Source organism: Dipteris shenzhenensis, chromosome 25 (assembly GCF_047967505.1).
Source record: "Dipteris shenzhenensis isolate YYH24624 ecotype China chromosome 25, Dip_SZ_1.0, whole genome shotgun sequence".
Taxonomy (NCBI): Eukaryota; Viridiplantae; Streptophyta; class Polypodiopsida; order Gleicheniales; family Dipteridaceae; genus Dipteris; species Dipteris shenzhenensis.
Window position 1 is genome coordinate 21546120 of NC_141620.1, and position 25859 is coordinate 21571978.

At 44.7% G+C, this 25859-nt stretch overlaps 1 protein-coding gene across 3 annotated transcripts in view; it reads right to left on the reverse strand.

The window, feature by feature from the left end:
* The window catches only part of SAR3 (SUPPRESSOR OF AUXIN RESISTANCE 3), a 31914-nt gene extending 12325 nt beyond the window's left edge, over window positions 1-19589 (reverse strand). Inside the window, exons 1-3 of one of the 3 annotated variants that reach the window (XM_087396357.1) lie at window positions 19576-19588; window positions 19357-19460; window positions 16299-19129 (exon numbers count right to left, since the gene is read on the reverse strand). In XM_087396357.1, the coding sequence (XP_087252483.1) occupies window positions 16299-19061 (2763 nt within the window). In that variant the 5' untranslated portion in view covers window positions 19062-19129; window positions 19357-19460; window positions 19576-19588. Of the gene's footprint in view, window positions 1-16298; window positions 19130-19263; window positions 19461-19575 lie in introns of all 3 variants that reach the window. The other 2 variants (XM_087396356.1, XM_087396358.1) reach the window with 2 other exon arrangements.
* Between the last annotated feature and the right edge of the window lie 6270 nt (window positions 19590-25859).

Consider the following 25859-nt stretch of genomic DNA (forward strand, 5'->3'; position numbering starts at 1 on the left):
TGTTGTCCTAGATGACAGCCAAGGGTGCAACCCTTCCTAGAGCTCTTTGTCTGCAGGTCCTTGCCACCTTCCTCGGACTTGTAGAAGGCCTTATGGCTGGCTGTGTACTGCTCCAATCTGCTCCCTTGAAGCTGCCACACTAAATGCCTAAATGGCTCTCCTGACTCCCAGTCTCCTTGCTGCCCTGAAAGACAGCCAAGGGTCTTCATCCTCATGAACTCTGTCTGCTGCTGATCGCCACCTCCTTTGTACATGTCCTGGTCCTTGAGGCAGGCTCCCTACAGCTCCAATCTGCTCCTCAGATGACTCCTAGTGAGTAAGTTATGAGGCCCCAAAGGCCCCTTTATATAGAGGAAATCCCCTTCCAACAAAACGGACAAGTAGGGGTCTACTTGCCAACTCAGCAGCCCCCCCACTGACCGACCAGCAGCCCTAACCAGCCGACCAGATAGTCAGCCTGCTTGGCTGCCTTACCAGCCCTATAGTTGGGCTTTGTTGGCCTTGCCTGTCCACATGGTAGGCAGCCATTGGACCAGGCATCTCCAGCCTTAGTCGAGTCCCATGTCTGCCCCAAAAGCCTGCGCAATATAGTCTGCTCATAGGCGCCTGCAATCCATAGCTGTTCTGGTGATTGCCAGGTCTGAAGCCTCTCCGCTTGCTCCATACAGCGTCTGAACCAGCCATTTACAGTTCGCACCTGTCCCTTGATGTAGTGCAAGGCATCGAGTTTCATCTAACTTCTCAAGTTGTACCAACTTGGCCTCTACATGTTCATCTTCTGTCATCCTCTATTCTCGTGCCAATCTCAAGGCCGGAATCTCTATCTCTAGTGGTAAAACTGCCTCAGTACCATACACCAACTCAAAAGGAGTGTGACCTGTATATGTTTTATGGGTGATGTTGTAAGCCCACACGGGGCTCTTTTGTGCCCCCGATCTGCTCTATTACCTGCTGCAAACGGTCGCATATGTCCAGCAATCATCTCACCTCTGATCCAGTCCTCCAGAGAGACTCTGACTGTAGGCCATCTTCTGGTGGTTCTAGTGATGCCCTATAGGCCATGGTATGTGCCTTGTAGGCATAAGTGTAGGCACTTATAGTGTTAGTGCCTTCTAGGCCACATAGGACACTTAGTCCTATGTGACACCTAGGACACTTAGTCCTAGGTCTAGGTACAAGTACTTTGTACTTGTGTTTTCTTCATTTTATCTAAGATTTGACGTGATTGCTCTATCGACTCGTCTTGTACCTGCACTCTCTCTCTTCGTTTCGTACCTTCAGTGGTATCAGAGCGCTACTGGACCTGTTCCCTTGCCTCCGGATCTGCATCACGCACAGATTTCAAGAGTCTGCGCTCCATCCGTACAATCCGTACGATTGTACGGACTTTCGTACAGATTCCTTTCTACCCGTCGCACCTGCTCCGTACAAACGTACCTTCAGTGTACCTGTGCCGTACAACCGTACGGCTCTGCTCCGTACTCGGCGTCGTCACTTGTACCTATGATGTACAACCGTACAGCTCTACTGCGTACCCTGCGTCGTCACTTGTACCTGTACCGTACGTTGGATACAATCACTTGCATCCGTACACCATACCTGCAATCGTACCTTCAGTGGTACTGCGTGTCCTGTACTTCCTACACCGTATATCCGTACAGGTCGTACATTGGCTGATGTACAGCCGTACATTGTCTGCCGTACAATCGTACATTGGCTGATGTACAGCCATACATTGGCTGCCGTACAACCGTACGTTGGGTGCTGTACAGCCGTACATCCGTACGCCGTGCAAACAGTACAGTCTCACTTTCTTACATGTGAGATCTACAGAGATTGCAGGACATTGAGTCATTTTTGCAGGATATTGAGTCAGATTTGCAGGACATTGGGTCAGATTATCATCCATTGGGTCACATTTGCAAAATTTCAGCAAAATTTAGGGCTTTTCTACATTTTCCCTCTTTTTGGCCTATTTGCCCTCAATAAATTTGGGGCTTTTGCCAAATTTGCTGTTTTTGCAGTGAACATTGCCTGTCACAGTCACATTTGGGTCAGAAATTTGCAGATATTTGCTGTCATTTTTTGGGACAGCCAGCTTTTTTTGCAGTGATAGCCTTGAGGCTTTTGGTTTTTCAGGTCTTTTACAGGTTATCACAGTTGCTATGGCTGGGAACAATCAAGATTTATTTGGAGTTCTTCGTGAAGATGATAAGTTGGATGGCACCAACTATCCGATGTGGTCTTATCTCATGAAACATATTCTTGTTGCAAAGCATTTATGGAATATTATTTCTGGGGCTGATCTGAGGCCAGCCAATGCTACAGTGGTTGTTTCTACTGCTGGTCCTTCTGCAGGTGGTACTCCTCCTGATGCCTCTTCCTCGCACTCCTGCTGCTGCTCTTCCAACTCAAGAACAGTCAAGATGGGATGCAAGAGATGCAAATGCACATTCATGCATTGCTTTATCATGCAAGACAATCATTATTCCACACATCCGGTCTTGCAGGACAGCAAAGGATGCTTGGGATAATATTTGAGAAGGCAATTACAGGAAGTGAATATGAATGAAGGTGAGTCAATGGATGCATATTTGACAAAGGTCAAAGACCTCATGGAACAGCTTGCCAACATTGATGAGGTGGTGCCAAATTCACAGCTTGTCAGTACCACATTGAATGGACTACCAGATACATATCAAGGGTTTGCTATAACCCTTCGATTAGTGGCCATGGGTAATCCAGACCACTATTCTTTTGACCAGCTAGTTACTTTGCTTTTGCAAGAAGAGCAAAGTAGAGCTAACAGACAAGCCATTATTCCTGATCATGCATTTGCTTCACAGCAGACAGGAAGAGGCAAGGCTTCCAAGCCTATGGGCAAGCCAAAATCTGCGCATAGCAGCTGCAATTCCTCTATGCATAGCAGCTGCAATTCCTCCCATGCATCTAAAAATACAGCAAATAAGGGAAAGAAGAAAAGATGCAACTATTGTCGCAAGCCTAGACATGACATTTCAGAATGCAGGAAGCGCATTGCTTCGGAGAAAAAGAAAGTAGGATTGACAGTTAATGCCTCACATGCCATTGAATCCCATGAGCCAACAGATGCTTCACATGCACATGCTCTTCAGGATGATTGGGCATGGGCTGTCCATTGCTCATTTGACCCCTCCAAAGCTGATGCACTCTTTACTGCTAATGATGCTCAGTCCTGGTACTTTGATAGTGGTGCTTCCAAGCATGTCACATCTTGCAGACAGTTGTTTCATTCTCTGGCTGATGCACCTCGAGGGGGGACTGTTACATGTGCTAATAATGCTTCATATGCTGTAAAAGGAATTGGAGATGTGCAGCTCACATCCATTTCCAGCCATCCAGTCACTCTGACAAATGTTCTTTTTGTGCCTGGCATTGAAGTCAACTTGATTTCAATTTCAGCAATTGCTACTTCAGGATTTAGAGTAATTTTTGATGGCTACAGATGCCTAGTATATGATCTTCGTGATGACAATGCCATAGTTCTCACTGGCACTTTGCAAAAAGGGCTTTATCATCTTGATCATCATTCAGCTGCACTTTCTATTGAAGCATTGGCTATTTCAGATTCACAGCTTGCTGAAACTCATCTTTGGCATGAGAGAATGGGCCATCTCAATTATAGAGCTCTTGCAAAGCTACATTCACAGCAAATGGCAAATGATGTACCTCAAACTCACACAATTTCCAAACATGTGTGTGAGGGTTGTCTTTTGGGTAAGATGCATCGATTTCCTTTTCAAAAGAATTGTCCAAAACTCTCACAAAGGAAATTGCAGCTAGTACACAGTGATGTTTGTGGCCCAATGAGGACAAATGCCATTGGAGGATACAAGTATTTCATGACTCTCATTGATGATTTCACAAGGTATTGTTGGGTATATCCTTTAAAGGCCAAATCTGAAGTTTTCTTATGCTTTCAGAGATGGCTGAATATGGTTGAGAATGAATCAGGATGCAAGCTTGTCACCCTCGACACAGATAGGGGGGGTGAATATATGTCAAAGGAGTTTGATGCATTTCTATCCTCACGGGGCATTATTCACTCATGCACTACTCCTTACACTCCTCAGCAGAATCCTGTTTCTGAAAGAAAAAACAGGTCCACAATGGAGATGGCCAGATGCATGCTTAAGGCCAAGTCTTTGCCCAATAAATTTTGGCTTGATGCAGTAATGTGTGCCAACTATGTGCTGAATAGATTACCTACACGGGCATTAAAGACTATCACACCTTATGAAGCATGGAAAGGCAGGAAGCCTTCACTTTCACACATGAAAGTTTTTGGGTCTCTTGCATATGTTCATGTACCATCTCAGCTGAGACATACGCTTGATGACAAGGCAATCAAATGCATATTCATTGGTTACAGCCAAGAGAGCAGAGGGTATCGGTTATATCAACCAAATACTGGGAAGATTATTGTCAGTAGAGATGTGATCTTTGCTGAACATTCAGCTTCTCCTCTTGTGGACTGCAAAGCAAAGCCAGATATTGACATGTTTGATGCCTTTGAATCTTGGTTACCTCTGCCATCAACAGAAGAGGATTTTGAGCAGCAACATGAGCCTCCTGCAGGCCCTCCACTAAGCAATAATCAGCCACACCCTCATGCTGATTTGCAGGTTACTCTTCCGGCACAGAATGATCCCATTACTCATGATGCAGTCATTGAAGAAAGAGCTGTCAATAGACAGCAAAGGCAAGTTCCCAGATGCTGGATACATTGAGGGACAGCAAACAAGATCAGCCTTTTGCTGCCCAGACAAGATCAGGGAATAGACAGCATGGTCACTTTCTTGAGTTTGCACTCCTTGCTACAGCTTGCAATGAAGAGCCTTTGTGCCATAAAGATGCTTTTGACAGCAAAGAGTGGATGGATGCAATGAAAGCTGAGTTACAATCTATTGCCAAAAATGACACATGGGAATTAGTAGATCTCCCACCTGGCAAGCATGCCATTGGAACGCGGTGGGTCTACAAATTAAAAAGGAAATCTGATGGCAGCATAGATCGATACAAAGCTCGTCTTGTTGCAAAAGGGTATGCCCAACAACAAGGCATTGACTTTGAGGAGACATTTGCTCCCACATCCAGGATTACTACCATTCGATGTGTCATTGCCATTGCAGCCCATCATCATTGGCAAGTGCACCAACTTGACATCAAGACCGCTTTTCTTCATGGGGATCTGCAGGAAGAAGTTTATGTCACACAACCTCCTGGCTTTGAGGTTGTTAATTCTGAAAATAAGGTATGCCGGCTTAGAAAAGCCCTTTATGGTTTGAAGTAGGCACCCAGGGCATGGTATGCCAAAATTCATGCACACTTACTATCCCTTGGTTTTCAGAATAGTCCCACAGAACCCACTCTTTATTTCCGTGGGAGTGGATCTGATTTTTTAGTGCTGATTTTATATGTGGATGATATGCTTATCACGGGCCCAGATACTCAGCAAATTGCAGCCTTCAAGGTTATACAAACAACCTAGGTCTATGGACCCCCCCTTCCCTTCTTGCATATTATGACATACTATTCTTAAAGGGTTGTGGGTATCTCCCTACCCTTGCATATTGTGTCTAAGAGGCTGTAGGTTTTCCTACCCATTCATTGAGTAGCCACCCTATGCTTATGAGGTTTGCACTTTTTAAATGGGCCCTTGTCCTAGTTCCCCTATCTAACTAGCATATTTTTATAGAACCTTGTGAGAGTGCTCTCAACGAAAGCAAGAACGGAAGAGGGAGAGAGAGAAACAGAGAGCCACACAAGTTTTGGTGGGTGCAAAACACCCTAATCTTCTCTTTCATTCATTTATATATGTGTTTGAGTATTGTACATAACCGGGGTAAAAGCACAGTGACCTTTAACCTCCACAACCTCCCACTTAAAGGACAATGTGCCTTTAAGGGAGAACAACCAGTGAGCATACTATCCAATGCCCATCAATACACGACAATACTCAAACCGCTGACTAGGTAGACTCTTCGTCAACATATCTGCAGGGTTATCATCTGTATGAACCTTGACAAGCTCTATGCGCTTGTCCTCAAGTACCTCCCTGATAAAATGGTACCTGACCTCAATGTGTTTGATCTTTGCATGAAAGACCGGATTCCGTGCTAGCTGAATAGCACTCATGGAATCACTATTTATGTCATACCAGACCTGACTTGCAGTATGCAGTATCTCAGCTCAGCAGATTCATGCACATGCCCAGTTCACAGCATTGGCAGGCACTGAAGAGAGTCTTCAGATATCTCAGAGGCACTCAAGATTTAGCCCTCTTCTACGGTGATCAGGGTTCACTTATCATGCATGCTTACACGGATAGTGACTGGGCAGGATGTTTCGACACCAGAGTGTCACATACTGGCAATTGTTTTTTGCTTGGCAATTCATGTATTTCTTGGCTCAGCAAGAAGCAACCGACAGTTGCCACGTCTAGCTGTGAGGCTGAGTACAGGGCAGCTTTCACCGCTACAGTAGAGTGTGTTTGGCTTCGACAGTTACTTACAGATCTTGGTATTTGCCAGACATCCTCCACTATTGTCTACACTGACAGCCAGAGTGCTTTGGCCATTGCGCGTAACCCAGTGTTTCATGCGCGTACCAAGCATATTGAAGTTCACTATCATTATGTTCGGGAGCGGTTGTCAGCAGGAGACATAGAGTTGTCCTATCTTCCCACAGAGGACAACATCGCAGATATGTTTACAAAGGCACTTCCTCGTCCCAAGTTCGAAGTCTTCCGACAGGCTTTACACTTGGTTCCCTTTGTTACATGATCTGACATTCCTTGTACATTCATAGGTGGCTATATCCTTTTGGATGAACATGTGCCACCATGACCAGAAACTACCAGGTATTCTGAGATGTTTCCAGAGTACTTCAGCCCATCCCATGGAGGGGGGTTTGTAGGCCATCTTCTGGTGGTTCTAGTGATGCCCTATAGGCCATGGTATGTGCCTTGTAGGCATTAGTGTAGGCACTTATAGTGTTAGTGCCTTCTAGGCCACATAGGACACTTAGTCCTAGGTCTAGGTACAAGTACTTTGTATTTGTGTTTTCTTCATTTTATCTAAGATTTGACGTGCCTGCTCTATCGACTCGTCTTGTACCTGCACTCTCTCTCTCTCTTCGTTTCGTACCTTCACTGACATGCCAGGTATGACCTTTGTTGTGCTGCCCACATGGCAGCCTGTTTGTTCCCGGCAAGGGCAGAAATCGTGATTCAGCGATGCAAGAAAATGGTTTGTCGAATGTCGCACATGAAAAATTAGAGGAAGAAAAATAACCCTTTGGAAATGGCTCAAAAACGCTGTACCATTTCAGGCCTTCTGAAATGGAGTTTCTGGGAACTATGGGTCACTCAACTCATTTTCCACATTTGGAACTCATACACAACGCGGCAGCGTAATTTCAATTTCACTGCAAAGGTCACATTTCTGCTGGCACGCTTCTTGACAGTCGTGTGCCCTGTTGGTGCAGTCATACAGGCATAAATTAATCTACACTGCAGTCATACAGGCATAAATTATTCATTTGGATTTTGGACTCCAGCATGAAACCCATGGTTGCAAATGTAGTTGCCCAGCAAATATTATAGCCAAAGAGCATGCAGCACACCAAGACAAAAAATGGTCATTAATGCCACACAAAATTGTCAAATTTTGAAGAGAATGCAGATACTGTTGTATGAACAACCTTATGTGACCTGACCACAATGGAACAGCATGTACGGTGAGGAGGAGCTCTCAAGCTCCCGCGTGAGCTGCTGCCCCTGGTTGATCCAGCTGCCCCCTCGCCATCTCTTCCCTCCCGCAGCCTCCTCCACCTCCCCCCCGCCCTCCTCTGCCTCCCCCCTGTCATCTCCTCCCCCGGCCATCTCCTCCCCCCCGCCATCTCTTCCGCCCCCCCCGCCTTCTCCTCGGCCTCCCCCCACCATCCCCTCCGCCTCCTACCACCATCTCCTCCCCCCGCCATCTCTTCCGCCCCCAATCAGCCGACTTGCACATTTATGGCCTGCTCTTGCATTTTGGAGTCCTAGACCAGTGGACTTTCACATTTGTGGCCTGCTGCTGCAATTCAAGGTGCCCTAGGTCAGCCGCCTTGCTGTCCTTGCTAGTTCTGCACCTCGGCTGAGAGTTCACCTCTGGCTAGAGGGTGGTAATATGGATGCCTATCTTACCAGTGTTAAAAGATTTGAAAGAGCACTTGGCAAACATTGATGAGGTAGTCCCAAATTCTTAGCTTGTATCCATGACACTTGATGGATTGCATGATTCATACCAAGGCTTTGCCACTACTTTGCGGTTGGTTGCCATGGGTAATGCCAACCACTACACTTTTAGCTAGTTGGTTGCCCTTTTGTTATAGGAAGAACAAAGCCGCGTGAATAGAAATGCTTCTATGGCTAGTGATCAAGCCTTTGCCACACAGCATAGAAACAAGGGCAAGGGTAAAGTTTCAAATGGTAAGCCCCCTAATACACATGCTGGTCATTCCTCTTATGCATCTTCTTTTAGACAGAAGAAAAAGAAAAAGAGATGTAACTATTGCAGGAAACCTGGGCATGACATCACTGAGTGCAAAAAGAGAATCGCATATGAAAAGAAGGAGTCAGGTCTTGCAATTTCTCGTGCTCCTAGAGCAGATGACAGGCAAGAGACAGCCAACTTTGCACATGATCATCATTGGGCTTTTCTTGTTACTTGTCAGTACAATCCTTCTATTCACGATGCATGCATGACAATTTCTGATGCTTTTGATGCCTGCTAGTAAGCACATCACATCCTACCGGAAGTTATTCAACTCACTTGTAGATGCCCCAAGGGGGGGACAGTTACATGTGTAAATAATGCATCTTATTCAATAATAAAAGGCATTGGGCAAGTCAGTATCTAGTGGTCTAGTCACTCTAGACAATGTACTATATGTACCAAGCATCCGCAAAAACCTCATATCCATTTCAGCCATAGCTACTTGTGGATATCAAGTTCTTTTTTATGGTGTTAGGTGTAGTCTATGATGTTAGACATGCCTTTACCATGGTGTTGACTAGCACATGCTTAGAGGACTTTACAGACTTGATGCATATGACAGATGCTGGATGATGCTCGACTTGCAGATGTAGATACTTATGTTGTTGATGCTTCTATCATGGCAAATACTCATTTATGGCATGAGAGGTTTGGATACCTCAACTTCGAAGCTTTGGTAAAGTTGCATAAAGAAGATATGGTTGTTGATCTTCCTAAGATGCATATGCCTCCAAAGCATGTCTGTGAAGCATGTCTACTTGGAAAAATGCACCATTTTGCATTTCCCAAGGATGCGAGAGTTGGTGCATTCAATTCACAATGATGTTTGTGGCCCCATGCAAGTTGCAGCCATAGTTAGGGGAAACGAAAACGAGAAAACGGGAAACGGAAACGAAAACATAAACGTTTCAGGGTTTCTAGGAGGGCTGAAACTGGGAAACCCTACATCATCAAGGGGGATTTTGATCTGAGCACATACAGATTTAGAAATGCTACAGCCTACCAACTTGTAACTTAAAACATAGTGCATAGTACATACAACAATCTGTACATACACATAGCTCAGTAGAGAGAAAGGACTCCAAGCGAGTGAATTGGGCTCAAGGAGGGCTAGAAAACCCTCAAAATTCCAAGAGTGTGAGGCTGAAGGGGTGGAGGGAGTGAAAGATTGCTAGAGGAGGCGAAAACCAAAACGTAGACAAAGAAAATGTCCGCTGGCGAAAATCGTGAAATAGAGGAAGGGAGGTATTACTTGAAACGGCCTGTTTCAGCCCTCTAAAACGCATTTCAGCCAACCATTTCAAGGGTCTGAAACTTATAGCCCCGAAACGCCATTTCTAGTCGGAGCCTTTCTTGAAACGCGTTCCAGGGTCCAAGTAGGCCCTGAAACGCGTTTTAGCGTAACGATGGTTGCATGGAGGATTTTACTATTTTGTCTCTTTCATTGATGACTTTACCAGATACACTTGGATTTTTGCTTTGAAATCCAAATCTGAAGTTTTTGCATGTTTCTGACATTTCACTGCCTTGGTAGAGAATGAAATTGAGCCGAGAATTGCCAACATAAATACAGACAGGGGGGGTGAATACATGTAAAAATAATTTGCTGATTATTTGGCCTCGCGAGGCATAAATCATCAATGCACCGTGCCTTACACTCAACGGAATCCCGTGGCTGAAAGGAAGAATAGATCAGTCAAGGAGATGGCCAGGTGTATGCTCAAAGGGATGCACTCACCTAACAAATTGTGGTTGGATGCAATCATGTGTGCAAATTATATTTTGAATAGATGCCCAACCAAGGCATTGAAAACCATCACCCCTTATGAGGCTTGGACAAGCCATAAGCCCAAGATTTCTCACATGAGGACTTTTGCTTGCTTGGCATACGCACATGTGCCTTCACAGACACGGGCGAAGTTGGATGACAAAGCTGCCAAATGCATTTTTATTGGGTACAGCTCAGAGAGCAAGGGTTACAAGCTCTACCAGCCCCGCAAGGGCAAAGTTTTTGTAAGTAGAGATGTTGTTTTGATGAGTTATCATCCATGCCTTTGCTGGACCCGTCAAAAACAGCCCATAGTTGATGCATCAGATCTCTTTGACAGCTTGATGCCTTTGTTTTAGTCAGACCCACATGATGATGCTACATCTGAGGTTCCTCCTTCTAATGGCCATCAGCCACTTGTGCAGTCTGAAAATCAGCAACATTTCAAGCCTGATACGCCTCCGATTGATTAGGATATTATGCACATGGCAATTGACCAAGAGATAGCTGAAAATCAGGAGCCCAAAAGACTTCCCTATCGGTCGTTTGACACTCTCAAAGACAGCAAACAAGATGCTCTTCTACCAGCCCATACTAGAGAAGCTGTTAGAAAAGAACATGCTAATTTGGTTGCTTCTGCATTGATTGCTACAGCACGCAATGAATAGCCATTATACCAAGAGGATGCCTTTGAAAATGATTGTTGGTTGCAGGCCATGCAAGCTGAATTGGATTCAATCCCTTGGGAATTGTGTGACTTGCCTCTTGCAAGAACGCCATTGGAACTAAGTGGGTATACAAGGTTAAACGGAAAGTTGATGGTTCTGTGGACCGTTACCGTTACAAAGCCCGTCTTGTTGCAAAGGGCTATGCATAGCAACAAGGCATTGACTTTGAAGAAACTTTTGCCCCCACTTCTAGGATCACCACTATTGCCTTTGCTGCCCACTTTTATTGGGAGGTGGGGGCTTTGGATCTTGGTACGTGAGCACATCAGCTTGATATTAAAACATCATTTCTTCATGGGCACTTACAAGCGGAAGTTTATGTTACCCATCCTCCTGGCTTTGAGGTTGGAGGTTCTGAAGAAGGTATGCCCCGGGCTTGGCATTCAAGGATACATGCTCATTTACTAAGTCTTAGCTTTCAAAACAGCCCTACAGAGGCCACTCTCTACATCCATAAGAGGGACAGATTTGCTGATTTTAGTACTCTATGTGGATGACATGCTTGTTATAGGGACACACGTTGAGCATTAGACTTGACTTGCAGAAGACATTTGCTATGTCAGATCTTGGTCCTTTGCATTATTATCTGGGCATTCAATTTGATAGCAGTGGGGGGGTAATTTTGATGTCACAATCCAAGTACATTGGACAGCTTTTGCAACATTTTCAGTTTGAGGGTTGCAAGTCAATATCCAAACTGTTAAACCCTGGTTTTCATTTCTCCTCTGAGGATGGCAGTGGTGCATGTGACATCACTCTCTATCAGTAGACAGTTGGTTGTTTGATATATTTATGCCATACCAGGCCAGATTTTCAGTATGCTGTCTTCATACCACTCTACATACCATTAGCAGGCCGTGAAGCGTGTCTTCAGATATCTCAAAGGCACTTAGCATTTGGGTCTTCTCTACAAGGCTAATTCTTCACTTGTCATCCATGGATTCACTGATAGTGATTGCGCTGATTGTTCTGACCGTGCGTCACATAGTGGCAACTGTTTCATGCTTGGTACTTCATGCATCTCTTATAGTTAAGCAAGAAGCACACTACGATTGCTACTTCTAGCTGTGAGGCTGAGTACAGAGCAGCTTTTACCGCTACAGTAACTTGCAAATCTTCACGTCTGTCAAACAGCTCCTAGTGTCATCTTCATGGATAGTCAAAGTGCTTTGGCTGTTTCACAAAATCCAGTTTTCCATGCCCGCACAAAGCTAATTGAGGTTCATTATTACTATGTCAGAGAGAGATTGTTAGCAGGTGATATCCAGTTGTCTTATGTTCCCATTGAAGACAACTTGGCAGATCTTTTTATGTAAGCTCTTCCTCCACCTAAGTTTGAAGCTTTCCGGCAAGCTTTGAACTTACTACCTTTTGTAACTTGATCTGTTATGCTCTGTACAGCCATAGGTTGCTATATCCATACATGACATTAGTTCTTCAGGTATTCTGAGACATGTCTAGGATAATTCAGCCCATACCATGGAGGGGGGTTTGTAAGCCTTCCCATGGGCTACCCATTGGTGCCTTCTATTCCTTGGTATGTGCCTTGTAGGCCTAGATATAGGCAGTTAGGACATATGGTACACTTAGTACATGTAGCAATTAGTACACTTGGTACTACTAGGACAACCTGTCCTAGGCTTTTGTTATATTGGGTGTACTTTCTACTTTTCATTCATTCCTGCAATACATTACAGCTGTACGGTTTGCTCCATTGCTTCCACCTCCATAATCCATTGCTTCATTGCTTACCCTAGTCTGCAATTTTTTCAACGTTGGACAACTTGGTGAACTCGAAGATGGATGAGATAGCATTATGCATAAAGGAAAAGGAGATCCTAGATGAGACCCTTAATAATTCTTCACAATACCATGCGTGTATCTGAGCCTCAATGGCAAAATGCCCTTTATGATGGGAAAAGGGGGAGAAGGGAGGGAGAGGTTTGGTGTAAATCTAGACATCTCATAGTACAAACGTTGAGATAGTAGTGATTGCAAATAAGGATGGCAAAGTAGCATACATAAAAGATGGTAACGGACAAGACCAAGGGCAACGGTACCAGATGACCACTTGTTGACACAACGTATGGAACATGGGAGGCTAGACAAGAACCTAGCAATAGAAAAAAAATTTACAGCACTTGAGCTGAGAATGAGCTGAAGAAACCAGCCAATGGAAAGGCACTGGACTCCAGAGGGTCTCCTTGCTCAAACACTACAACATCGGATTAGAGGCAATCTTTGTTCCTTATATCAAATGTTGCTCAGAATGTTAGAGACTAAGTGTGTGTGAATGGCGAGATGCCTCAGTCCTTTCCCTTAAAAAGGCAAACTAGATATCTGGTTTCTAGAGAGGTTTAAAATAAAGATGGATAATGTCTCCCTCAAGACAATATGGCAATGAAGAGATTAGTGTTGAACCATTGTATCTACCCTATATCAATATCTTACATCTCATGATATGTCCCTCTCCTCTACCTTTGAGAAAATTCATCAAAAAATGCAAGTCCTCTCTTTAGGGGGCACCAAAGGAGTGGCAAACTAACAGAATAATCCCTGTTTAAAGGAGGAAACAACAAAGATGCAAAAATTTACAGAACAATGGTGAGCAGCCTAATCGATATATGACAAAATTATAGAACAAAAGTCAGCGAATGGGTGAAACTAGTAGTGTTCAGGCCAAATCACTCCATAGTTAACCACCTGATCACAAGAAGGGGAAACAACACGCTCTACTGCTGTTTAGTAGATTTAAAGAAAGCATTCATAAAGTATCCCAAGAGAAAGTGTGGGCACAAATGAAGTACCCCAGGAGAAGGTGTGGGCGAAATAACAAGGCTGAGAATCCAAAGCGAAGCTACACAAGACAATAACTGAATAAGAATGTCCAAAGGGAGGACCCAAAATGTATTGCAAAAGGTGCACACACAAACCACTCTATGTAGACGGCAGGGTGCTGCCCACTGGAACTTAGGCCAAAAATGTTGCCCTAATCCACTGCTCACAGAATAAGGCCTTCAGTGGCCATGAGAGAAGCCCAAAACAGTCAATCTATCAGCACCGTGTCTGCCCTATGTGATCTGCTCACTAATTGAGCTCTTCACAATGGCTAAGGGCTGCTGGATCCACCAGCGCCTTCGCTGCACGCTGCTGACGCATCCGTCTCCGCCTTTTGTGGTACTCTAATACACAAGGACGGCTAAACTGCAATCCCTGCCTTGCTGCTGCTGCCCTTCACTGCCTCTTCTAGTACCTACTGTGCACTTCTGGGGGGCTGTCCTGCAGTCGGCAGAGGACTCTCTTGGAAGGAATATGTGCCCCCCCAATAGGAGCCTTTTATAGGGGCTGAAATGCCCCCACAGCCTGGCTGACCCAGTCGGTAAAAGACCGACTGATTTGTAAATCTGACCAACATAGTCCATGAACTGGCCAACATCCGGGCAGCCTTTGGGAACACGTAAAAACCCTAGGACTTCTGCCCACTGTCTTGGCCAACAGCAGCAGGTTGTGCACCTTCAATGGGGTCTAAAATAGGCTGCAGCTTGCCCTAAAACAGGGTCCATGTGTGGCCCAATGGATGGCAAACACCATGGCTGTCTCTTCCAGGACAGATCATTCCCTAAAGGGTGGATCTCCATTGAATACAAGAAGGAACTCTATGAGCTGCCCATGTGGCGGCCTGTGTGCTGCCCAGATGGCAGCCTCTCTCCCCTCTTCCTGCCCACATGGCAGACACTCTCCCTCTTCTGACCCCCCCCCCCCCCATGCTGTCCTCATTTGGGGGCTAGAATTTACGAATGGGAGTTGACCTTATTCTGTGGCATGTGCTTGCTTGTAGGCTGCCTTGAATGCTGCCTGGCCCTGCCGTTATACTAATTTTAACTTAGATACAACCTCTTTCCTCTCCTGGTGAGAGAACTAACTCACAAAGTGGGCCTTTTCTCCTTCACATACGCGCATTGAAGCAGCTCAGTCATGATGCATGTCCATTGCATGGCTAGGGTGGATGCATGTAAAAGAAAGTAGACACCACAATCTCCAACCTTGAATAACTTCTCAAGACAGAGACTCATCCTAATGATCTCCATCCGAATACACGAATACACAAGAAAAATCTTTGGATCAAACCCTCCAATAACATCTCTGATTAGTGCATACCGTATTTTTTGGGAGTGATGCTAGACAACAACCTACCACAAAGGAACAGTGAACACTCAGGCTGGAGTATCCACAGGTGAAGGATCACACTGAAGCAGTGAGGAAAATCAGCACTGGTGACACGACCCCAGCACTCCTGAAACCTCTGACTTGCAAGCAAACACAAGAACACACCAAACGTGACGAATCTGAGCAGGCTGCTCACCACCCAACCATGACACCTACGGGGTACGATCCCGAATCAGGAGATGTCCCTTCCAAGCCATGAGCTGAGGTACTGGCACGAACTCCCAACCAGATCTTGACCAGCCTGGTGTCCCATACCACCAAGTGGCACCTAGAGGCCTTGGATTTGCTGCTAGGCCTTGGGCTACGCTAAGATGCAGGCGTGCATCTGCGACTCAATCCAAGATCAGACCTAGCACTAGGGAACTAGACTTGCTTCCCTCGGCTCTCTGAGAACTGAACCTCTGGACCCCTTATATAGACTCGAGCCCAATGCGCCAAAAATAGCGAAGACCTCTAACTGGTCGTACCCTTGCCACTCAACCCGAGAATCAAGCCTGCCTGGCCCTAAGCCTCCCCAAGCTACCTAGCTAGTCTTGTGTACCCCAGTACATGTCAGATACCAATCCGTGCACATGACAACTGGGCTACAGTTTCCCGTGCACTTTTAAGTCCATGGCATTGCATCAGCCTCATAGATACATCAGACTCTCTAAGAGAATCAACAGTCTGCAAATCCCAGTAATTGTCCAGGGCTAAATGCAAGACCCTAAACAACAAAACATAACTCCTGCAATCACAGTAAATACAGCTGGACGTATGCAAAAGTAAGCCTGCAGTTTCCTGTAAAATATACAGTTTGAACAATTCCATGATAACAATTTATTTTAAGTCATTGTTATCTCTGCAGCTGACAACCCTCACCCTGCCACAAACTCATAGTTTTATCAAAAGAACATGGTCAGTAATATAACCAGCCTGTTAAAAAGGGCAAACGCAACACATTGACATTTTTAAGAAAAGAGACTCTAGCTGGATTGCCGCAAGAGAGAAAACAACCAATGCCTCATGTAGCCACTCCGTCGGTATGCCTAGCTCGTCCTCAAGAAAGGCTTGTTGAAGATCACTCGTACTCCATACTTCACAATACTGGTTCAAAATTTCCTTGATAACCTTCTCGTGCAAGCCTGGATAGTTGAGATTTGGCGGCATGTGGAGAGCAACATAAATAGCCCAGTGACATTGACCCACCGCAAGAAGCTGTGATACAAAGTTCATGTCCAAAACATGCAACTGTAAAGGACTTAAAACACCAACCGATTGGAGAAGACCATATTGAAGCCAAGCCATTCTATGATCCAGTGGATCGTATGTTGATGAAAAAGAGGAAAACATTTTTCGAACATCAACTACATTCAGTCCTTGGTTTGCATGTAAAAGCATGAGATAATATGCTGTGTCATAAATTCCTTGTTCATTAAGTCCAGAAAATCCATGCAATGCACCTTCCTCCACATACAAGGGAATAGGTTGAGGTGCAGAATGGTTTTCTACAAGAAGACTGTAAGCTTCGATGATATTGGGAAGCTGAGTGTCTGGAGCAAGATGGTACCACATATGCAATCCCAAAAAACGTTTCCAGTCAATTTCACGATCTACCAATGCTCCTTGAATATCACCAGAAAGCAATTTATAAAGCTGCACCCTATCCTTCTCTATCAAACTAAAATCCAATCCCTCCTCTGTCCAAATCTCAAGCTGGCATGCAATGTCGTTCCTGGTATCCATTGAACCTCCTGCTTGGCTTATTAAGCAAGCCAGACGAACATCCCCTCTTGCTGCAGCTATTTGAACAGCCTCATCGAGCTGCCTACCTGTTAAAAAAGAAAAAATCTCCTTCAACTGATCTTTGACCTCTGAATTCATTAACTCCTCTTGTATGCCATTTCTAACACTGTCTTGAAGCCAGCTACTAAACTCAGCTCTTCTAACTAAAGCTTTCACCTCTGACTCAAGGTTGGGATTGATCTCCTCTGCTTTGTCTAGGTCTTCCTCTTCCTGAATTTCAGGTTGCTGCATACTTAGCTTTTCCGAGAAGAGTACATTCAATAGGTGCCATATCATGACCTGATGCCGTAAAACAAGGCGTTGCAAAGCAGACAACCCTTCAACAGCATGCTGCTTGACGATTAGATCTTCATAGTTGCCGCAAACAGTTGGGAGTTCCACTTGATCACAAAGCACATAACGTAATCTTACATTGGATGGATGCTCATCCATTCCATCTATAATCCTACTCGTCGAAAAATGGAGGTTGAGAGGGGATACAAACTGCAACTCAATCAGATCATCCCTGGCCTTTCCTTGCTCATCCCTTACAGAAGCATCAAGGGCAACCTTCTCCAAATGAACTGAAGAAGAAATGCAATTGGTCAGGCCACCTCCTCCTCTGACAGGGTTTCCTGAATGTGCCAGCAGCCCATAAGGACCCCATCCAACACGGAAAGACCTCCCCAAAAACAATGCTGCATCAACAACATTATTAGAGCGCCCAATCGTACAAGACTCAGAACTCAGCTCGTTTTTGAACCCAATCCTGGACTTTTTTGAAACAAAATGTTCAGTTTTTCCCTCCGCAGAAAGCAATACTCTGCACTGTTTGGCAGGTGACCTCTCCTGCTCAAAATCCATATTCACCTGTCTACTCAAAAGACTAGGAGAGTAATTATGTGAACGCTTCCAAGAAGACTGTGGACTTACTTTCATTAAGTGCTTTGAAAAAGTCTGCCTCCTTGGAGGCTCCTCAGTGATGGGATGGTGATCCCTTAGATGGTCAGGACTGCTTTGCACAACAATATTGTCTGCAACCGTAGGACTCGCAACCTTCTTCAAAGAACGTGGGGGAAACTTCTCCATGATCCTAGGTAAAGCTATATCTTCAGCTTCCTCTCCTGAAGCAAAGAAAAGCATCCTCATCTGTTGCATCTTCAAAGGATCAAGTCTTAGGTGTAAAGGAAGTGAATGAGCCAAAGTAGTATGAGCCATATTGGCTTGAATATCCTGCATTGGGGAGCCTTCTGCTTCAATCTCTTCTGAGCCAACATCGGACCTTTCGGGTTGCCAAATAGCGACCTTTGCTGTGGTTTCTTCCATATCTGCTGGTTCTACATCTTCCAACATATCCCCATTCATGTCGATGAGAGCCCTATGAGTATCTTGAGCGGGTTCTTCTTCATCTTCAGAATCATCCAAGCCAAATCTGCTGAAGTGCCTAACCCGAAACTTCCATTCTTGTTTAGAGACAACATACGAGATAAAATCAGCACCCTGTTTTTCCGTAGTCGTCTTCAGTCTCTTCTCAAAGTGTACCAATTCTGGCCCGTCACACACGAGCTCACCAGTATTTTTGTTCCGGCACTTGACATTATAAAGAGTGACCTCTGCAGGTTTGTTAAGACCATGGCCAAGTGGAGGTTTCTTGTCTTCATCACCATAGACAATCACTTCACACATCCCGATTGATATAATGCTCCCTAGATCAAGCCATCTTACATCTGTCTCACCCAAAAACGTTATCGACCCATATTCTTTGCGTCCCACCCTAAATTCATCTACTCGGCTGCAATAACCTGGTTCTGCGTACTCCCTAGCAGCCAATTGTTGCAGTCCAGGTTCAATGAAGTATCCTGAATTATGAATTTTTGGCATGAACGAGAGGATTTCTGCTCCATAATCCAGCATGATGGCGTTTTCTTGGGCCCATCGCTCCGTACAGAGCCCTGTATTACCCATCTTACCCCATTGATCCTTTTGGACGTCCATTCTTTTCGACAATAATTTGAACTATAGGCAACGAAGATCGTCGTTCGCTCAGATTCTTTCTCATTACCCTGCCAACAAATGACATGGTGGACAAAAACTCCATTACTCCAATCCGAACGCTTAAAACCGAGCATGCTCGTTAACGAAAGAAAAAATTGTGGAATAAGGAGAGATGCATTTGTTTTCTTCCTATGAAACGTACTACAAGTATTTGATCTTCAAGTCCGGAAGGCGGGTGTACGACGTCATGCTCCCATTACAATTTATTTCTTTGATGGAAGCGGTGGCAAATTACATTTATAGTTCGCTTGGCAAGCTAACACTGCGGAGCGGTTCTAAAATTCCCCAAATGACAACTTGCCTCCGCGAGTAGGAGTGCGGTTTCGAAAGCGCGAAGAGCTGGACAAATGGCAAGGGGAGGTTGTGAGGGGGAAAGATGGCAAGTGTAGTCGAAAATCAGAAAAAAATGCTGACAAAAGGGAAGGTAAAGAGACGAAAGGGGGAAAGAACGAACCAGAAAATCGAAGGGGGCGAGGCTGCGAGCTGAGGAGCAACAAGCTGGTTGCAAATGCGTTGGGGGCTGCAGCTGCAAAAGTGCCAAAAGAAGCTGCTAGTTTCTGAGTTGTTTTTTTTGTTGTTTATATAGTAGGTGTTTTGAACCTCTCTCCTCTTCTTGTGCCCCAAAGTCAGCTTTTCAAACTGCAGAGTCCAACCTTTGTGGGGGGTTTGCTCTTCCAGGTTTTAGAGCGCCTCCCCCCGCGTCTTCCAGCGTGGCACGTGTTGCGCTCATAGGGAGCATTTTTTGTAGCCCCCTGCTTCGTCACTCTGCTCGACACGGTTTTCTCTAGCGCTGGTCTGTTGGATGAGCTTTGTCTGCTTTCCAGCTTCCTGCCCAGTATTGGACTCCTCCTACTGAAAGGAGAGATCTTGCCCAGAAGCTTTCCATTGGTGAATAGGGCCGAAATTGGGCCCTAGTTAATTAATTAGTTCTAATGGTGGGGGGAGTGGGACAAAAATTAACATAAGAGAAGGCGATCAACGTAAGGTGGGGTGGTGCAATTAGTGTCTCCAAAACCCAAGGAGACAGGCCTCCTCAGCGATGAACAAATGGCGGTGGCACAGGCTTCTTCCGAAAGCCTCCACATCCACCCTAGAGTATAAAAGGAGGAGGGGGGGGCAATAGATTGCAGGCAGAGAAGGGGGGCTGTGAACGCCTCCCAAGGACAAGGAGGAAGAGAAGGGGAGTAAGGGGGAGAGATGGAACGTAGGGGGACAGGAGAGGAGTGGGAGCAGAGACAGAGAGAGAGAGCTAAGAGACGAAGGGAGGGGAAGAGGAAAGGGGGACGGGAGGGGCGCTGGGAGCCATTGTCCTAACATGTCCTACGTCTCTCTCAAATTCTTAAAGACCTCAAAGTCACTGGTCTAACTTAAGAGAATACTTTGCCTAAGCCTATCACTATCTCTGGTTGAGCGAAACAGATATTCGTCTTCACAAAGGAGTCATAAAATAGGTCCAATAAGGCCCTCTTTAAAATAGCTACCTTTTAAGAATGCTACGATACAAAGGCAAGACTCTTCTAGCATTTGCTTAGGATAACAAGATTATGTCATGCAAGGGATAAATCTAGAAAGTGTTTTGGAATAACCTTTCAAAAATGATCAAGAAATCATCCCCCTCCTCGCCTCTCCCCCCACCTCATCCCACACTCTACAACCTAAGGCCAGTTTTTCTATCATGTACTCATCAACTACTTCCTTACCCTTCCTGCCCTTTGTAATGGCTTCATGGTTTTGTGCCACATTTAATGAGGGGTTCCCTTGGTCATTGACTACTTTTTATAGTTTTAGGATGGGTATTTAAGTAATATGTGAGAGCATGGTGCAAATGTAGCAATCATCAAGAACTTGGTTGCCATTTTCATTTGCTCTTTCAACAATGAAGAGGGCATTTCAAAGTCACCATCCCACCAAAACCAACATGCAAACACCCACTCTCATCCCTAATTCACACACATATGACCCAACAACTATTGAAATGGAAAATAGAAGGGCATGCATGCTAATACTATCAAGCACATATTTGGATGCACAAGCCCAAAGATTTTATAAATTTTCCATGCACATAAGACCAACACTTGCAATAACTAAATATCAAGCCCATCGCTAAGCCCTTCCAAGAGAGCTTGATGTTTGTCATTAATTTTAGAATGCGTGCTCAGGAGCAACAAGCTGGTTGCAAATGAGGGTAGATCAAAGAGAGCTTGATGCTTGTCGTTGGGCTGAATTGGAAAAGTGCCAAAAGAAGCTACTAGTCTGTGTCCATCAAGTGAGTACAAGGCTTTTGTCTTCGACTCTCCTAGGTACACACATGCAAGGCCAAAATTGTGATCTTTATATCAGCCTCCATCTAGCTTGCTAACTATCTCATGACCCTCTTCTGGTCCCCATAATGCAGGAGGGCTTCCGTTTAATAGCTTTTGGACCATGACGTCCACCTGGATTCCCTTGCCCACTTACATCTTGTGCCTGGATTTCATCAACCATCCTTATCCTAACATCTCTATATCACCATCAAATCACCCAATCTTGACTGTCGTGCTTTGTGGTGCTTGTCAGTTTGCTATGCAGCACACCACCATCATTTTTGCCACCACCTCGAGATGCTTGCTTTTTTTGCCTTCTTGCTTTGTAGGTTGATGCTTTGGCCTTTCGTCTTCATTGGTTGCTTCTGTCCTTTGCCCGTCCTCATTTGCCTTCATTGATGGTGGTTCTTTCTTCCTTACTTTGCCTTCGCCCACCTTCATCCACTGTCTTCCACCTTTGTCTCTAGTCACTTGGATCTAGAGTTGTTTCCCTTCTTGGCTCGTTCATCTTTGTCTAGAGGTTTTGGGGGTCCTCTTTTTCTTTGCCTTTTGTCAATCTTCTTCAAATCTTTGTCGCCAACTTCTTCCCGTTGACATCAATGCTCATCCTTTGTCATTCGGCTTCCTTCAACTTTGGTCTTAATGCCAAATTTCTTCGACATCAAGATTTATCCTCCCTCTTTTGCATCGTCCATGTCCTCATGGACCCTGTATGGTGCGCTTTTCTTTATGACCCTTCCTGTGTAAAGACCTTATGTTTGTATCCCTGCGACCAACCTTATCTTGGACTTGCACAGTTAGCGTACCCTTCATTGATGCTTTAAGGCACCATGTTTTGTTTTGGAAGTTGAATCCCTTGGAGTTCATATCTCCTTCATGCTAGTTGCCTCCCTTTGTGCTTGTCTAGTTCCATGTTCCCCTTCTCTCTATCTTTGACCCTTCTTTGGTTGCTCCATTGGGATGTAGCTTGGGTGGTGACTCATGATGCTGGTCTCATTCACTCCCTTCCCGCCTCCCATCAGCTCTGGTTCTCATTCTTCATTCTTGTTTTGGTCTCTTGATTGCCACTCACAGTAACTAAATATCAAATCTGTCGCTAAGCCCTTTGAAAGGTCAAGGAGAGGAGAGGTGATGTTGAGGATGACAGGGGAAGCTCCAAGAGAGCAAGACAAAGCTTTCTAGAGGGTGAAGAGGAGAGAATTTGTTAGAGGGGGTAGCCATCATGAGAGGTGGGGTGGTGGTGGGAGGCAAAGGCTCCTCAAGAGTAAGGGGCATGATTCTCATGAGAGTAGAGTTTCAATGTGGGAGAGAAGCTTGTATGTGATGGAATATCTTGATGTGAAAGCTAGAGTGTGACCCCTTCTTTTATAGGAATTAGAAGGAATACCAACATTGCATTGGACAATCAAGCCTAAATATCTCATCTGGTGACTAAGATGGTGACATGGAGGCATCTTTGAGGTGGATGGTGTTCACCACGATTTTGGCCTCCTACTTTCCTTCATTACCCATGTTTCCAATTCATGGGTGGGCATTGCATTCCTAAGGTAGAGGAGCAGTGTGTGCAAGTGAGAGACCATTGCTATGTTCACAAAAAGAATTTGGGGTTATCTGTTGACAATTTCCTACTGCTACTCTCAATAGTTCAAAAGTATGTGTTGGGCACTTGAGTTGTGGAGGAACTTATATTCTTTCCCCAAAGGAAAGTGGCACTCTCATAACTCTGGGTTGCACCATTGAGCGAGTACGAGGCTTTTGTCTTCAACTCTCCTAGGTACACACCAAAATTGTGATCTTTACATCATCCTCCATCAAGCTTCCTAACTATCTCATGACCCTCTTCTGGTCCCCACAATGAAGGAGGGCTTCCGTTTAATAGCTTTTGGACCATGACATCCACCTGGATTCCCTCGCCCACTTACATCTTGTGCATGGATTTCATCAGCCATCCTTATCCTAACATCTCTACATCACCATCAAATCACCCAATCTTGACTGTCATGCTTTGTGGTGCTTGTCAGTTTGCTGTGCAGCACACCGTCATTTTTGCCACCACCTTGAGATGCTTGCTTTTTTGGCCTTCTTGCTTTGTAGGTTGATGCTTTGGCCTTTTGTCTTTGATGGTTGCTTCTGACCGTTTCCCATCATCATTTGCCTTCGTTGCTGGTGGTTCTTTCTTCCTTTCTTTGCCTTCACCCTTCCACGTTCATCCATTGTTTTCTGCCTTTGTCTCTGGTCACTTGGATCTAGAGCTGTTCCCCTTCTTGGCTTGTTCATCTTTGTCTAGAGGTTTTGGAGGTCCTTTTTTTCTTCACCTTTTGTCAATCTTTGTCAAAGCTCTATCGCCATCTTCTTCCCGTTGACATCAATGCTCATCCTTTGCCATTCGGCTTCCTTCAACTTTGGTCTTAATGCCAAATTTCTTCGACATCAAAGTTGCGCTTTTCTTTATGACCCTTCCTTTGTAAAGACCATTTGTTTGTATCCCTGCTACCAACCTTCTCTTGGTCTTGCGCAGTTAGGGTACCCTTCATTGATGTGGTAAGGCACCATGTTTTGTTTTGGAAGTTGCATCCCTTGGAGTGCATAGCTCCTTCATGCCAGTTGCCTCCCTTTGTCTTGTCTAGATCCATGTTCTCCTTCTCTCTATCTTTGACCCTTCTTTGGTTGCTCCATTGGGATGTAGCTTGGGTGACGACCCATGACGATGGTCTCATTCACTCCTTTCCTGCCTCCTATCAGCTTTGGTCTTTGTTCTTCATTCTTGTTCTAGTCTATTGATTGCCACTCTGGGATTAGTGTTATCTTTGCTTTCCTACTCAGCTTCTTTGTCTCTGACATCCTAACTTAAAACATACGGCATGCATGTTCTATTGCCAGCCTTATTGTAGTCTTGCACATTTCATGGATGCACATTTGTGCTCTTCTCGCTCCATTTTAGGGTCGGTTGCTTTGACTGTCCTGTGCCTAGCTTGGTCTGCTTCTTTTTGACCCGCATTTTGTTCTCTTTGTTTTGATTCGGTTTTGGTCTTTTGTTGGATGTCCTTGAGATCCAACCTGGACTTTTCTTGTGGCCTATTCTTTTGCGGCCCCTCCTTGGTACCTTTTGCTCATGGACATATGGATTTGGCACTCCATTAGGCTATCGGCTTCCTTTTTGGCTCATGCGATTTGGTGAGTTCGTTCAACTTGCCTCCATTTCCCTCCTCAATTAGATGCTCTCTCTTGGGTGCTCCCAAAATCCAGAACTTTGCATCTTTTAGAAATTTTTGTTCTTCCCTCATTACCTTCCATGACATGCGATTGCAAAGTCTTTGGCCCCCCCATCTGCTGTGAGCTCAGAAATGGTCTCAGCTCTGCAAGGTTGGTCTCCTTGGCATGCTTTGTTTGGGGGTGCATCCTTTGGAGGTGGTCCTCATGCATCATCACTCCCTTGCTTTAGAATTCTTTGATGTATCCTTGCCATCTCCCTTTTTGTTGACATGGGGCTGCATTACTCAAAGCTCGTTGATGTTAGCCTTTTGATCTCAAATAGCCCATCCCCTCTTCATGCTTGCTTGCCCCACTTATTTTCCTTGCCTTCCCTATGGTTGTGATTCTTGGCTACTTCACCCTTCATCTTTTCCCACTCTGTCATCCTCCACCTTCAACCGCGACCTTCGTTTTCCCCATTTCTTGGACCTTTCCTTGTCCTTTGCTCCATCTAGCGGGGTTCCATCCTTGGTTTTTGTTGCTAAATCTTAATCTAGCTACTATACCATACATGCAGGGATATTCCTTTATAATTTGTTGCTCTATCCTTTGATTTGTTGCTCTTGCACCTTGAATGCATCTGCCTACTCCTCCAACTTCATTCCTTTTTGTTCCTTTACTACTTGGGGTTCTTTTTTCTCCCTTCTTCTAGGGATCCTCGTGTCTTCTATTAGTTTTCTTTTCTTTTGGTCCTCTAAGACCATCTCGATTGAATAACTACTAAAATTTGGCATCTGTGCAGTGGCTTTTGTGCTTGTTTGCTTCTTTTGGTTCCATTTACTTTATCTTCCTTCTCTTCCTTTCACAATAGGGAGTCATAAAAAATGACAACAAAATCATGCAAACAACAGCGCAACTCCTTTTTTTAAATAAAAATTTTAATTACCTTTTTCCAAACTATGGAGACAAAATAAACAATTTTGTGTCAAACATCTTTTTAAAATAGCTTCTTTTATGAAAAAAAAACATTACTTGCATCTTATTCAAAAACGTCCAATATTATGAATTGGAAAAAGTGTTCTAACCCAATAATTTGGAAAACATGACAAATTACAAAGGAGAAGAAACCATTCTATTCAACTGAGAAAGTCCCTGGACCTTTTACTTTAAAATATTAGTTGTTTCTTGGTGCTTAAATATCCAAAACATTTTAACTCAAATCCATACATAAGACTCTATAGTT